We start from the raw sequence: 16,416 nt of genomic DNA on the forward strand, positions 1-16,416 counted from the left end.
ACTGTGGATGCCCTTCAATAGATGAATGGATAAAAAAAAAATGTGGCATTTATACACAATGGAATATTACTCAGCACTAAAAAATAACAAAATTATGGCATTTGCAGGAAAATGGGTGGCATTAGAGCAGATTATGCTAAGTGAAGTTAGCCAATCCCTAAAAAACAAATGCCGAATGTCTTATTTGATATAAGGGGGGCAACTCAAAACAGAGCAGGGAGGAAGAGCATGAGAAGAAGTTTACCATTAAACAGGGACAAGAGGTGGGAGGGAATGAAAGAGAGAAGGGGAATTGCACAGAAGATGGAAGGAGACCCTCATTGTTATACAAAATTACATATAAGATGATGTGAGGGGGAAGGAAAGAGAGAGAGAGAGAAATGTGTTACAGTAGATGGGGTAGAGAGAGGTGATGGGAGGGGAGGGAAGAGGAGGCGGGGATAGAAAGGGCAGCAGAATACAACAGACACTAATATGGCAGTATGTATAAACGTGGCTGTATAACCAATGTGATCCTGCAATCTGTACACGTGGAAAAAAAGAATTCATTCCCCATTTGAATCAAATGTATGATATATAATATGTCAAGATCATTGTAGTGTTTTGAGCAACTAATAAAAAAAAGGGAAAATGTTCGTTTTTGTGTCATATTTCATGAGTTAGCATATATTCATAATAAATAATAAATAAAAATGTTATATAAATAATAAATAATAATGTATCATTTAAAATATATTACCAAGATATTATAATATATTAAATATATACTATAATATATATTAAAATAATATATTATTTTCATAATAAATAATAAATTTTATGAGTTAGCATATTTTCCTAAAGAATATATCTTTTCAGGGCTGGGGCTGTAGCTCAGTTGTACAACACTTGCCTAGCATGTGTCAGGCACTGGGTTCAATCCTCAGCACCACATAAATATAAATAAATAAAATAAAGGTAATTGTGTTTATAATAAAGAATATTATTTAAAATAAGTGAATATATCTTTGCTCTTGCCTATGAGTCCTACAACTGCTAATAGAGACCTACATGGATTCAGCACTTTCTGTGATTCATGGTAATTTTGTTTAATTCTAGAGTTTGGTGAGTAGGATAACATAAAGAAACAATCAAATATAAATTACTTGATGAGAAAAAGGAAGTCCAGTAGAGTAGAAGAAGGAGAATGGGAGAAGGGAGAAGAGATGGAGGGAAAAGGGGAAAGATCACAAACTGAAATTGATTTTCATGTAAATATGAGTTTGTTGGGATGAATCCAACTACTATGCATAACAATATAGCTATAATTTAAAAAAACAATCACTTTTCCCAAAATATATCTTAGCAATAATAAAGTTGTAAGATCACTTTACCCAAAATACACCTTAGCAATAATAAAGTTGTAAGAAAGATATTTTACTTCTTCACTTGACAACTCATTTACTTTTTCTCTCAATTTGTGCAGAACACAAATCACTGCAGCTTCAAACAGATGATACCTTGTACATTGGACCAGGGGTATAAAGAAGTTAAAAAGAAAAATAGAGTTAGGTGCAAAAGCTAACCATTTGAGTCTTATGTTTTTAATAGGGAGATAGGAATGGATTTTTACCTCAATGTCATGAAGTAACACTCATTTGACATTACTTTGATAGTTTACAGTTTATACACAGCTTCCAATTATTGAGATCTCAAGAAGCAGCAACTGGATGCTAAGAGCTGAGGATGTAAGACTTTAATTTTCATAGGTTCATAGACAGCAGGACTGTTCACAGGTGAATTTCTTTCTTTCTTTCTTTCTTTCTTTCTTTCTTTCTTTCTTTCTTTCTTTCTTTCCTCCTTTCTTTCTTTCTTTCTTTTTTTCTTTCTTTCTTTCTTTCTTTCTTTCTTTCTTTCTTTCTTTCTTTCTTTCTAGAGACAGGTAATTTTTATTGAGGGAAAATTTATTTTTCCAATGACCACACTGCTAGTGCTAAGACTTAAACACAGACAAATGTCTCAATGTTACAAACTTAGAGACCTCCAAGACACTGAGGCAGTGTGAAGACTCCTCTTCAAACCCAAATTCTTGTGACCAAGTCATAAAGGTTTCATGTCACTGAGAGTAATAGGCATGAGTTTATTGAAGGGATTAGGAAAAGGAAAAGGGACACTTTCAAGGGAAAGAGTGGGTCCTCTCACAGAGGAGAGGTCCAATGTGCCTCTCCTGTGCTCCAGTTTTACTGGGGATCCCAGGGAAGTTTCAGAGAATTCCACCCAGGTCAATCTTTTGACTTTTGACTGAAGTACGGTGGCATCAGACTTTCAAATCCTCACTGCCATGGCCATTCTAGGTTACCCTGGCCCCTGTTGACTGGTTCTAATTGAATTGTTGTTATTCATACATCCTTATAGATTTTGTGGTTAGCAGGAGGGGTTATCCTTATCTTCCAGAATTTGGTCTGTGAAAATGTCAGAAAAGTCTCTCTCTTGTTTCCTTTTATCAAGGTTATTTCCTGCCTGCATTTCCTTTCAGATAATGGGTAGGTTGCTGAGGAATGTGACATCCTGTTCACTTAGGCCACAAAGGTTTGCAGGCAAATTGCTTTTTGGTAAAGAAAGCATGTGGAGGTAAGCACAGTGGGTTCATTTTATAGAATTATTCTCTTTACCTTGTGTTTCCACCATCCTTAATAATCTGTCCCCTAACATCAACAAAGACTAAGTCCTTTGAATAATGATTTAAGTACTTCTTCACATAACTAAAAGTTCCATGATACTCAGACAATGTAGGTTGGGTAGTTTGAGCTAACCTAAGCAATTACACAGATGCTTTAAAATATTGTTGCAACTTAAATTTAAATATACAGAGAAAGTTCGTTTCAAGTAGAAAAAAATTATAAAAAGTAATTTGGGGACAATAGGGATTAGAACAACCATCTGTTATTTTCACACTATTTTTAAGGGAGTTAATTTTTTAATTAACTCCCTGGGGTAGTGAGGCAACTCAGTGGTTGAGTGTTTGCCTAGCATATGCAAGTCCCTGGGTTTGAGCCTCAGCAAAAAAGGAAAAAAGGAAAAGAAAGAGGAGGAGGAGGAGGAGGAGGAGGAGGAGGAGGAGGAGGAGGAGGAGGAGGAAGATGAGAATTAATGTCTACCAAGTGATCTCATGCTTAAGCTGAAACTGGATATGTTAAATGCATAAGCTCTTTCTAGGACTGCAAATATCTGTCTCCTAAAATAGAGCTTTCCCCTACAAAAGGGTAGTAGATTATAGATTTCATTAACAACAAATAAAAATGAAGAGGAAGACCTTACCATAAAAAGAATATTTCATATTATAGGGAAGAAGAAGCAGCTCAATAAAAGTATAGTAAAATTAAAGACTAAGAATATGGAAAGAAAACATTCTGTTTCTACAAATCTGTTTAGTGAATGAAATGATTTATAAATGATGCAATTTTAAATCCCACTAGGAGCAGCAGAAAATTGCAGATAAATAAAGGACATGTAAATTAAACATTCCAAAAAGAGATGGAAGCAGATTAAAAATCTACATGATAGAAATAATGATTTGAAATTCAGAATCTTCCTATATTGTTAATTATAAAAAGTAATGGTGTTGGAAAAAAGAGTAAATACATAAGTAAAACAAGTCAGGGACAGAAATTCAAGTACCACAATACCTCTATATGTGGGATATAAAAAAGTGAGTTGCAAAAAGAGTAAATAATACATGTCCTCTCAAATGCTGAAAGGTCATAAGAAACAGGAGAGCTAGAAAAGGTAAAAGCATTACCTGGACCCTAAAATATTCATGAAAGAAATAAATGGAATAAAGTACAGAGAAGACTCATTAAGGAGAAGTGGACAATGTCATGATTAAAGTCCTGGACCTGGGTAAACAACTTGATGGGAATTTAAATCTGGGAGGTATTATAAAAGGGAGGACCTAAATGTAGATATGCTTTGTTAGAACAGTGGCATTTTATAGATGAAAACCTACTGATTTCATATGTCTCAATTAGAATGATTCCTAAGATAAAATTTAAATCATTTTGTTCTAAAAAATATATTGGCTAAAACAAGAGCAACAAAAAAGCAAAGGGAGAAAGACATAATTTCAATAATTTCCAATTAACACAACTGGTTTAATGTGTGATATAGGATGATTAGAATCAATTTGAGATGGAAGTTAAGATGGTGGAAATTCAATGAAACATTCCTTGGAGGAGGGAAATCATCTTATGGATACAAAGCTTAGAAGCATATTTTATTATCACCCCTCTCTACCCAACCCATGCCACCCCGAAAAAGATGGAATTGTTACATGTGGTCTGGAATGCAACAAAAACATTATCTACAGAGCTCAAGCTATCCCCAGATTTTCTGTTTTTATTTGTGCTCTAGTCATATGCTCAGAAATATCAAGCACAGGGCTGGGGTTGTAGGCTGGGGTTGTGGGTTCACCTGGCATGTGCAGGGCACTGGGTTGGGTTCTCAGCATCACATAAAAATAAAAATAAAGGTATCATTGTGTCCAACTACAACTAAAACAAAATATTTTTAAAAAAGAAATGTCATGCATAGCTTCAGTTCAGAGATCTCCTGATATCCACTTTCCAACTGAGGCAATGTGCATATGAGCCACACCTTCCCTGTGAGGCAGGTTCCACACACAGACAAGGCCATTGCAGCAGGTGAAAATGTTGATCAATCTGCAGACAACACAGGTGAGGCTTCCATGAAAATATGCACTCAGAAGTTCCCAAGAGATTATCTGTGGTGTTAAAAGAAGCAACAAGAAAAATAAAATAGCAACAACAGAAACCTTATAAGGGCCAAGAAGAAAATGGTAATACAGATTTTGAATCTACTGCATATAAAAAATAAAAAATAACAAAACCATATAAAGGTCTGCTGAGTAAAATTGCTATTCTTGTTCTATGGCTGTTTTTCCTGTATTTTTCTTTCTTTTTTCTTTTCTGTATATTTGCCTTGTTCCCTCAAGAATTATTGGATAATATTCAGGACCAGGTTACCTTTATCTTAACATGCACATCAGTGGAAAACCCAATACCTCTCACATAGCAGGTATTCAAAAATAAACAAACATGGAAAATTGGGAATATAATAATTATGTTTGACAGCATCTTAACTCTCATTCCTTTTCTATGTTAATAAAAAGTATGGAAGTAATTTCAGTTTTCATGTTGAAAAACAAGAACGCTAATTTCTGCTTTACATTTTTTATTTAATTTGAAAATTGAATTACATATAGATAGGAAATAATTTTTTTATTAATCTGGATATTGAGGTTAGGAATGTAGCTCAGTTGTGGAGCACCTGGCTAACAGGCCCTGGGTGTGCAAAAGAACAATAATCTAGAATAACAACAGAATAACAAAGAAAAAGAACAAAAGGGACATCTGCATTGGAACTATTCATTTCCCCCATCTATAAACTCTCAAAAAATAAAACTCATTTTCCCACCAAGACCTTCCTCGATGCTTTCTTCACATCCTTTTTCCTCAGACTGTATATTAAAGGGTTCAGCATGGGGATCACTGTGGTATAGAACACAGAGGACACCGCCTCCTGGTCTAGAGAGTTACTTGAAGGGGGCTTGAAATACATGAAGGTGATAGACCCAAAGAAGATGCCCACAGCTATGAGATGAGAGCTGCAAGTTCCAAAAGCTTTGGACCGACCCTCTGAGGAGCGGATGCGAAGGATGCTATAGAAGATGAAGTCATAGGAGATGGCAACAGCCAGGGTAGGCACTAAGGAGTTGAATTTCCCTATGACAAAAAGTAGAAGTTTAATGAAGTGTGTGTTGGAGCAGGAGAGATTGAGGAGGGGAAGAACATCACAGAAGTAATGATTGATGATGTGGGATTTGCAGAAGCTCAGTTTCATCATGGCACTTGTATGGACCACAGCAGACAGAACACCCAGGATGAAGGCAGTCAGCACTAGCAGTGAGCAGAGCCAAGGGGACATGGTCACATTATAAAGCAGTGGACTACAGATAACAACATAGCGAACATATGCCATGGAAGTTAGGAGGTAACCCTCGGCCACCACAAAGACCACAAAGAAAACGAGCTGGGTCATGCACTCAGAATAAAGGATCAAATTCTTCTTCCATATAAAGTTCACCACCATTTTGGGGGTGATGACAGTGGAGGAGCAGAGATTGATGAAGGACAAGCTGCTGAGGAAATAGTACATAGGGGTGTGAAGCAGAGGGCTGGCTGCAATCAGGAGGACCATGCCCAGGTTTCCCACCACTGTCACCATGTAGACTCCCAGGAACAGGAGGAAGAGGGGCAGCTGGAGCTCTGGCTGCTGTGTTAAAGCCAGTAAGGCAAACAAGGTTGCTGTAGAATGGTTTGCTATGGCCATTCTTCCTGGAGATTTCTGTAGAAATGTAAATAAATAAATTAAAGAAGATCTTCAGTCCCCTTTCAAATAAAACCAAATCTGCACTAGGAAGCTAACAGAAAGAAGAACAGAAAGACAAAGGCATAATTTTTATTGCTTCTGATCATGATAACTCTTCCCTATTTCACCCTAAATCACCCTGAACCTCCTCCAAGTTAGTCCAGAATCTATCTATCTATCTCTCTCTCTCTCTCTCTCTCTCTCTCTCTCTCTCTCTCACACACACACACACACACACAAAATTCTTATGGATTGACTTGGAAATCCTTACCTCCTGAATTTAGAAACAAAATCAAAATTTTTCTATATGGGGAGAGTTACTTATAGCAATTTGCTGACAGTTAAACAGCAGAAAAGCTTAATGGACTATTTTAATAACTATCTTAATGTTCCCAGTTTTCTCACACTCTGAGGTTTGCTGGAATTTCCCATAAAACTTCCAAACAAAGAAAGAACCAAAGTCTCAGGCTCAGAGCATTGAAAATTATCTGCAGAATGGGAGGAAATCTTTACCACATGTACCTCAAATATAGCAGTAATTTCCAGGATATATAAAGAACTCAAAAACCTTAACATCCAAAAAAAAAAACCCAATCAATATATGGTCAAAGGAACTGAACATACACTTTGTAGAAGAAATACAATCAATCAACAAACATATGAAAAAAATGTTCATTATCTCTAGCAATTAGTGAAATGCAAGTCAAAACTACTCTAAGGTTCCATCTCACTCCACTCAGAATTTCAATTACAAGAATCCAAGCAACAATAAGTGTTTACAAGGATGTGGGGGAAAAGGTACGCTTGTACATTGTGGTGGGAATGTAAATTGGTGTAACCAAAGATTCCTCAGAAAACTTGGAATAGAGCCATCATTTGACCCAGTTATCCCACTCCTCGTTTTATACCCAAAGGACTTAAAATCAGCATAGTACTGTATTGCAACCACATCAATGATTATAGCAGCTCAATTCACAATAGCTAAACTATGTAACCAACCTAGATGCCCTTCAACAGACTAATGGATTTAAAGAAAATATTGTACATATACACAATGAAATATTATTTGGCCTTACAGAAGAATTAAATTATGACATTTGCAGGTAAATGGATGGAGCTGGAGAATATCACATTAAGTGAAATAAACCAAACCAAAAAACCAAAGGTCAAATGTTTTCTCTAATAAGTGGATGCTAATCCATAATGGGGGGTGGGTGGGGAATGGAGAATGAAGGAACTTTGGATTGTGCAGAGGAGAGTGAGGGGAGGGGAAGAGGTGTGGGGATGGGAAGGACAGTATAATGAGAGGGACATTATTACCCTATATAAATGTATGATTACTGGTTGACTGGACACCATGGTCAGACAAAGGAAGTTGTGCTCTATTTGTGTATAATGTGTCAAAACACATTCTACTGTCATGTACAACTAAGTAGAACAAATTAAAACACACACACACACACACACACACACACACACAAGAAAAGAATAAAAATTCTCTCTAACTTCCAGCTAAAGTGAAGATGATCATGGAGTTAAATATAGAGGATGGAATCATCACTCCATAAATGAAAAATGACTTTAACAGTCCTGGATAGCAGTACTACTAAAACAAAAGTGCTCCTGCAACACTTCCTGGTTCTCCATGGAGCTGATAAAAGAGGTGGAGAAAGGGCCTCACCACCGGCATTCACTAATGAAGGGTGGATAACCCAGATGCTCATAATGAGAGTCTCCTCAGACTTCAACTATGCCCCTGAAAGTTGATTGGCTGCATCATTAGCAATGAACCATCATCCCCTTATGCATAAGAAACCTAAACCCTACTGTACAGAACACTTTCTGTCACTGTAGCAGAAAAAGAAACTTCTAGGGTGCCTGAAAAAATAGTGTTATTGGTGTAAACAATACTAAACAAAATAAATTGTTGAACTTTGTTGAATAAATTGGTGAACTTTCCATTATTCACTACTCATGGTTTTGGGGACCTCAATCTGAACAACTAACAGTATGCTGCATTTTTCCAATAAGATTTATTGGAATCTTGTTAATACACATCTTTCCATCATAAACTGAGTTCCTGATGGAGCCATTTTGAATAAATGCACATGTTGTCATAGTACCAGTTATTCTACTCTTCCTTTTAGAAAAGGAAGCTAGTACAGTAACACTTTTTCTCCTCTCCTCCTTCTTCCCCTTCTCTGCCTACACTTTCTTTCTCACTGATTTCTTATTACTTCCACAGGTTCACTTATCTTATTCTTCAATAACTTGAAATAGTATTATTATTTATGTTGTTATTTTACTGGTGAAGAAATCAATCACAAAGACTTGAACAGCAGAGATGAGACTAGAGTCTAGGGAGTATAGTATCCCACTTTACTTCAGGGATAAATGAATATTTTAATACCCATTGTCTTCTAACTTGTCTCAAAACTGAGAGTATGAGAGCCTACAAGGAAATGTGACCATTTTTATGTTATAGAAGAGTCCAGATTTCAACACACTTCTGGGAGAAGGAAAATCTAGGTGATGGGCAACAACAGAACTTGAGGCTTATGCAGGGTGAGAAGCCTGAGAACACTGCTCATCATGGAGGGGTTCATAGCAGGAATAGCAGAGATCCAGCAGAATACAACAGTTACTAATATGGCATTATGTAAAAATGTGGATGTGTAACAGATGTGATTCTGCAATCTGTATTTGGGGTAAAAATGGGAGTTCATAACCCACTTGAATCTAATGTATGAAATATGATATGTCAAGAGCTTTGTAATGTTTTGAACAACCAATTAAAAAAAAAGAAATGAAAAAAAAACAGCGTAAACTTCTGTATCTCATAATTCTACCTAAAGCTGATGGGGGCTTGGAGAAAATACAGAAAGAGGAACATAGATGTTTTTGACTTCCAAAGAACCTATCCAACAGAATATTAAATGTACAAGAGTGACTGAAAGAACATTTTCCATGTCATTCTTAAACGGTATACTGTGTCCATAGTCATGACTACATGCACAGACAATATTCATGATGTCCTGTTTAAAAAAAGCAACAAATAAAACACATAGTCATATTTTTTTCAAGTAAGTATTTTCACACACCCCTTACAGAAGCACACAGTAAGCACTTATATATTAAGAACTTTTAATAATCAACTGGAAAGAAATGTGTCCATTTCTCAGTGCAGTAGCCATTTCTACTTGATAACAAAACTGGTGAAAGAGTTTAACAAGGTGAACTCATAGTCTGCTTTGCAATCAAATTGGAAGTTTTTGATGTCAGGAGCATCTTAAGTTCAAGGGCTGACTGCTTTGCTGACCAGCTTGCAACATTGAGCAAGCCATTTGATATAAATCTCTATGAAGTGAAAATGAAAATATTTGTTTCAAAGGATTGTTATGATCAACTAAAATCACGAATGTGAAGAATGTTATCTAAAAGCACTAATCAAAATTTAATGTGGCACACATTTTTGAAATATGGTTGAATATAGAAAGGCACATAATGTGTTAAGAGAAGATGAATTCCTATGTCTTCTTTTCATCCCAGGTCCTTCACCTTGGTATGAGTAATGAAAATATCTCAAACATTTGGGGCTGGTCAGATTTAAACACATGTCTCTAGATTCATAAACTCTGAGTAGTCGGAAGTATTAAGACTTTGCCTTTTTTGAAGTTGGCTCACTGAGACTATTTATCCAAAGCAGATGCCTGTGGCAAGGGTTTCTGAGGTAGGAAGGAAGTAAAGAAGGGTTATTTGAAATAAATGGCAGCTTTGTCTATCTCTTAATGGCTTAAGAATATTTATCCAAGATACATCAGAAGGTAGGAATTTATGTTTAATATTCTGTCCAAAACTGAACACTCGACTTGGGATAGGATCTGCCCTTAATATTTTTATCTCTTAAAGAATTGTGGGTGTAGGGTGGTGGACAAGAATATAAGGAACATTAATGAATTTGTAAACCAGAAACCCTTCAAGGAAGTAAGTGCTTCACAGTTAATTAAAACCCCAGTGAGGGTCTCTACACCAGGGCTGCTTGAATTTAGACACAGAATCATCTCAAGGATATGTGACCTGAGTCACAAAGAAGTGACAAACAGGGTTGAGAGAATTAGATGGGAGGACATGACCAACTGGAGAGGATAGTGGATCCAATGCTCCTGGGTAAAGCCAAAATATTGTATGTGGCCCCTCTTGCTTGTCACCAACTGCCCTCCTGTTAGACATGACAGGATGGCCATATTGAATGAAACTGGACAATTTCCTGGATCCTGCACAGAGAATGATGTTCTTAGAAATGCTTGCTTTGCTCATGTTAAAGATCCCTCTTTCATCTAACGAAAAGCAATGCATTTCTCTGGCATGATATCAAAGAATGAAATATTTCATAGGATAATAATAAAGCATCAAAATTCAATTCGTGCCAAATCTTAGTCCCTTAAACTAATCATAGTATCTAGATTTCCCTAGCTTAAAAACATGAGGGTGATATGAAATACAATTTTTATCTGAGGTTGAGTTATGTTAGGGACCTCATTAGAGATACAAAACAAACTCCTGCACATACAAATCCCTCAAGACCTCTATAGCCCAGAGATTACTGGAGTCCTCAATATTTAATAACTCTTTGCAAAAATTAACATGTCATGCTTTGAGCTCCCTATTGCTATCTGTCCCAAGAGTAAAGAAGTTCCTCACTTTATATTTGTAAATTTTCAATGAGAATTCTGTAACACAGAAAAATTAGAATAATGATTCCCCCAAACAAGTTGGAAATCAGAAGCTTATTCTTGAATATGATTTCATAAATTACTAAAAAAAAATAGGAGAGGATAAAGGCAATGTAATGTTTTCCTAAAAGTATGTTTATCAATTTAAAGACTTCCATATTTGAGGTTGTCATGGTTAGTTTTTAAAATTTGGGGGAGATTCAAAATATTCTTTCATTTTTATGATATGTTTCTGAAAGTACATAGTAGTTACATATATTTTGATTGCTACCTTACTTATTTGTGTATTGTGTTTGATTGCTTTACTTAGCAAATCAAATTTTAGAGAACTTGTTTTTCCACATTGGAATTGAATTATTTTGGAAAATACAAATTCTGAGGTGTGGAGTGATTAACATAGGAAAGGAATGTCCTCTTTGCCCTTCCTGTCCAAGACTTGAGTAAGAAATATCCTGAGACCCTGAGAAAAATTGTCCATGAACTCCCTCCCTCTGAACTGATCTTTAATTACCAGGACCCTGTCATTATTCTGCCTCTCCTCCTATACTGTTTCCTGTGACTGCAGGTCAATGTCATTCAATGGCATAACTGACTTTCCTCAGTTTCTCATCATTACACATTATACCTGTTGAAGGTAATACTTTTTGTCCCAGGACAAGTGAGCAATACATTCCCCTGATCCACAGCCAGAGATGGTAACACTTAAAAGTCACTTCAGCTTTCCTGTGTCTACTAACCACAAATTCCAAGGTGTCACAAGTTAACTCTCTTCTTTAAGGAAGTTAATTCAAAAGCATTCAACAATCTCTAATGAAGTTTACACATACAGTATATTAACACAGTCAACTAAAAATTAAATTTACTTAATAGCAAGTTTAAGTTCCAAAGCTTTCCTACCTAAAATTGTAATGCTAACTAGAAGTCTTTAAATTATTATTATTATTACTACTACTATTATTATTATTACTATCATTAGCAATACTACTTATAAATGCTTATTATGTAAAAGACCTTGGCCTTGGCATTTTACATATATAATATTCATTTAATCAAAATATTTGAGGATATATTTTGTGATCCTGAGACTCATATTTCTCTTCTATTATAAAATAACAGGATTCAAGTATATTATTTTTTAAACTTCTTAGTGCTATAACTTTTGTAATAAGAAAAATTATACCAGAAGCAGAAGGGTGATCTTTGTGACTCAATTATTCTTTAATTCAAAAGTCAGGTTATAAATTCTTTGGATTTGATCCAAGAATTTTTCATGATGAAAAGGTAGAAAGAATCCTGGACAGACATATAAGGGACTCGGACTCACACTTTGTTTGTATTATCTGTGGTCAACTTTAATTTTCCTATCTGAAAAATAGCTCCATCTGCCTCACAGAAAGCCATACAAATATCGAATATATAATGCCAATGCAATTTAAAATTTTGGAAGCACTTTAAGAAGTAAATAATAATAAAGCTCCACCATTTGCCCCAAAGACAGCCCAGGAAGTACTGTTCTGCATTCATATCTATTCTCTCATTTATGCAGATATCTTTCTGAACAAAATCATTCTGTGCAGAGGTGATGGTGGAGGTGGAAAATGATGACTGGAAAATTATATAGGACTTACTCTGCGCTATTCCAGCTTAGACAGTATCCGATTATAATAGAGAAGTTCAGAAAATGTAGAAGAGGTTCCACTCACTTCTAGTCAAGTCAAAGAAACACACAGTTCCCAAAGTAAAATGAAGTGAAATCATTGTAGCTGGCCATGGTACTGGAGTTTTTCATAAAAGATAGGTATTAGTGGGCTATGAGTGACTTTAATGATGACTCTTCAGGACATTGCATATGAAACAAATAAATGTAAAATTTTTATGTAATGACAGACACTGGCAATAATTTGAGCAGAACACATCCTTTTTCCATGAATGAGTTAAAGTACTTTTTTGTGTTTTTAAGACAATTTCAGAATTATTTTTTCATGCAACTGCCTCAGTCAACACTCTATGAATCCCCAAGAGAATATGTAACATTCATATTAATCTCAGAGGTCCTTGTATCCCTGAGGATTGTGGTAGATGTAAAATATGTCCCTAAAGATATTCATATCAATGTTCCAGGTACACTTGAATGTTATTTTACCTGGAAAAGAATTTTTTTAAAAAAGACATTGCAAATGTGACTACATTATGGCTTTGATAAAGGAAGATTATCAGATATTATCCAGGTGGGCCTTAATTGAAATCAGGTATATCCTGACAAGAGATATCAGGGAGCACAAGGCAGAAATTGGAGCAATGCAGCCAAAAGCTAAGGAAGCCAGCAGCCCCAGGAATCTAGGCAAAACAAGGGATGGACTCTACCCTGAAACCTCCGGAGGGAATGAGGACCAGCTGAAACCTTGATTTGAGCCTATTAAAAGAACTTTTGGGCTTCTAACTCCTAGAACTGTAGAATAAATATCCATTGTTTTAATCCACTACACTTGGTGGAAATTTGTTACAACCACCATATGAAACTAGTTACAATCATTTGTCATATTTTATTACAAAGAAGAGCTTTCCTACTCATCACAAAGCCCTAGGTTGAAGTTGTGTGTAAATAGAGAGATTGAAAAACTGAGACTGGAGGCAGCCTAGGATCTCATCCTAAACACACATGGTGACAGGATGGAAATGTGAGAGTTGAGGAAAGAACAGAGCAGTAAAAATTGAAAGGGCACTGGGTTCGATCCTCAGCACCACATACAAATAAAATAAAGATGTTGTATGCACTGAAAACTAACAAAATAAATATTAAAAAATCCTCTCTTTCTCTCTCTCTCTCTCTCTCTCTCTCTCTCTCTCTCTCTCTCTCTCTCCTCTCTCTCTCTCTCTCTTTTAAAAAAATGAGAGCCTTAAGACCAAGGTGTTTCCCAAGTGAACTAAACCAGATACTTCTGTACAATGTCTCTTTACACTGGATAAAACACAATATGTGGAAAATATGTTCATGTCCACAGAAACTGAAAAGATGCATATGAACTCACTTATGCACATTCTTTTTTTTTAAAGAGAGAATGAATTTTAATATTTATTTATTTTTTTAGTATTTGGCGGACACAACATTTTTGTTTGTATGTGGTGCTGAGGATCGAACCCGGGCCTCACACATGCCAGGCGAGCGCACTACCGCTTGAGCCACATCCCCAGCCCGACTTATGCACATTCTTGTCCCAACACTCAGACCCTCCATCCCATATAACTAACATCTCTAGTTTCTAACAGGCAGAAAAATGTGGTTTCCATAATGATAAAATTCATAATGTTTGCTTGCTTTCCTTCTGCCAACCATTATTTCTTTGAAACATATCAGAAAACTGTTATTTAATAATCTCCACAAAAGTCTCAATTATTCTCAAGCATAAAATACAATTTTTTGCAAATGATGATGAGTTTTCTCTTTGCAAGACAGAAACTTCAAAGATCCTCTGACAACTTATCATCTTGTTAATTTTTTCTTGATTGCCTATTTGTCAGGACAACTATCCCCACAACCACCCTTCTCAGCATTCTTCACATCCTAATTTCCGAGGCTGTAGATCAGGGGGTTCAGCATGAAAATCACCGTGGTGTAGAATACAGAGGACATCTTCTCTGGTCCACAGTACTGCTGGAAGGAGGCTGAAAATACATGAATGTTATAGACAAGATTTCCACATCCATGAGATGGGAGCTACAAGTGCTGAAGGCTTTGGACCCGCCCTTGATGCTAGAGAGGATGAAAGCATAAAAGATGAGAATGGCCACTGTAGGAGTTGAGGGGTTAACTCCTGCAGTAGTAAACAGCAGTACCTCATTGACACAGTGCTGGAGTAGAGGGAGTATGCCCCAGGGAGTACACCACAGCCATCATGATGGAGCAGACCCTGTGGGACATGACAACGTAGTAAAGCAGTGGGCTACAGATAGCAACATAGCAGTCATATGCCATGGCTTAAGGTAGCCTTCTGCGATGGCCAAAGAAAGGAACACATAAAGCTGAGTCGTGCACTCCAGAAAGGAGATGATGTTCCCTCTGACACAAAGTTCATCAGCATCTTAGGGGTAATGACACAAGAGTAGCAGAGATCAATGAAGGACAAATGACTGAGAAAGAAGAAGCTGAGTGAACCGTGAAGAGTGAAGCCAAGAACTGATGGCAATTAAGAGGATCATGCCCAGGTTCCACACCACTGTGACCACATCCATTCTAAAAAACAGGAGGAAAAGTGGCAACTGACACTCCCATCATTTTGTTAACCGTTCCAGGATAAAGTCAGTCCCTGAAGAATGATTTGAAGTAGCCATTTCTTACAAAATATTCTCTGTAGGAAGAGATAAGAGAAAAAGGTGATATTAAGTTTCTGATTTCCAAAGCAAAATTTCATGCTCTTTTTGGTGATTTCCATTCCTGACAACCTCAGGTGTCTCATGACTTCATCCTTTCCTAGGACCTTTTAAAAGCTTGAGGACAAAGACTAACTATAACACAGAACCATGGCTCCACCCAAACCCAACCATGCTGAAAGCTCCTCTTGAAGTCAATGTCCTTTCATTTTGTTGCCAGGTTTAAGTCTCCAACTACTACACTTTGAGAAAAAGCAGAAACTTTTCCAGACCAAACTAGTCTTTTGTTCATATCAATAAAGTATGAACTCTTACCCTCTTTATCTCAGCATATGCCAATAGAACCTTCAGACCTTGTGACCTGATGGCTTCAGATCTACCTGTGACCATGTGAGAAATGCCCATTTCAGTTCCCAGCCCAACTCCGTGAATCAGCATAATTAACAATTTGTAAAGCTAGAGACTATGAAACATACAGATGTCTATGAAGTACAGAAAAGAACATATGGAAATGGCTCTAATCACTTCCAACCCTCATTCTCTCATGTCTGATTTCTGAAGGAAAAACCTGGGTGGGCCAAGACTTTTGTTCCTTTTAGTATGGATTTGACTGATAGAATTGTGGTACAAAAGGCCATCCTTAGATTAGAATTTAGATACTTCTGTTCAAGAAACAGCCAAGAAGTCCTGCTAACCTTCAGGTGTAACACCTGAACCATCAACACATTGCCATTTCCCTTCCTACATCTTCTGTCCTGTCCTTTACTCAAAGTCAAACACTCAGTGACCTTTATAACAAATGATTTAAAAATTTGCTGCAACATATGTTCTCTATAAACCTTCCACAACATGTTAATGACATTCAATATATGTGTTGACTTAAAGACTG

At 36.4% G+C, this 16,416-nt stretch overlaps 1 protein-coding gene across 1 annotated transcript; it reads right to left on the reverse strand.

Moving 5' to 3' along the window:
* Positions 1-5,460: 5,460 nt before the first annotated feature.
* LOC143391091 (olfactory receptor 8D1-like) lies at positions 5,461-6,387 on the reverse strand. The gene has a single exon (XM_076843655.2). It carries the CDS (start codon positions 6,385-6,387, stop codon positions 5,461-5,463), a length of 927 nt encoding a protein of 308 aa, XP_076699770.2.
* Between the last annotated feature and the right edge of the window lie 10,029 nt (positions 6,388-16,416).

The sequence above is a fragment of the Callospermophilus lateralis genome, chromosome 2 (genome assembly GCF_048772815.1).
Source record: "Callospermophilus lateralis isolate mCalLat2 chromosome 2, mCalLat2.hap1, whole genome shotgun sequence".
Taxonomy (NCBI): domain Eukaryota; kingdom Metazoa; phylum Chordata; class Mammalia; order Rodentia; family Sciuridae; genus Callospermophilus; species Callospermophilus lateralis.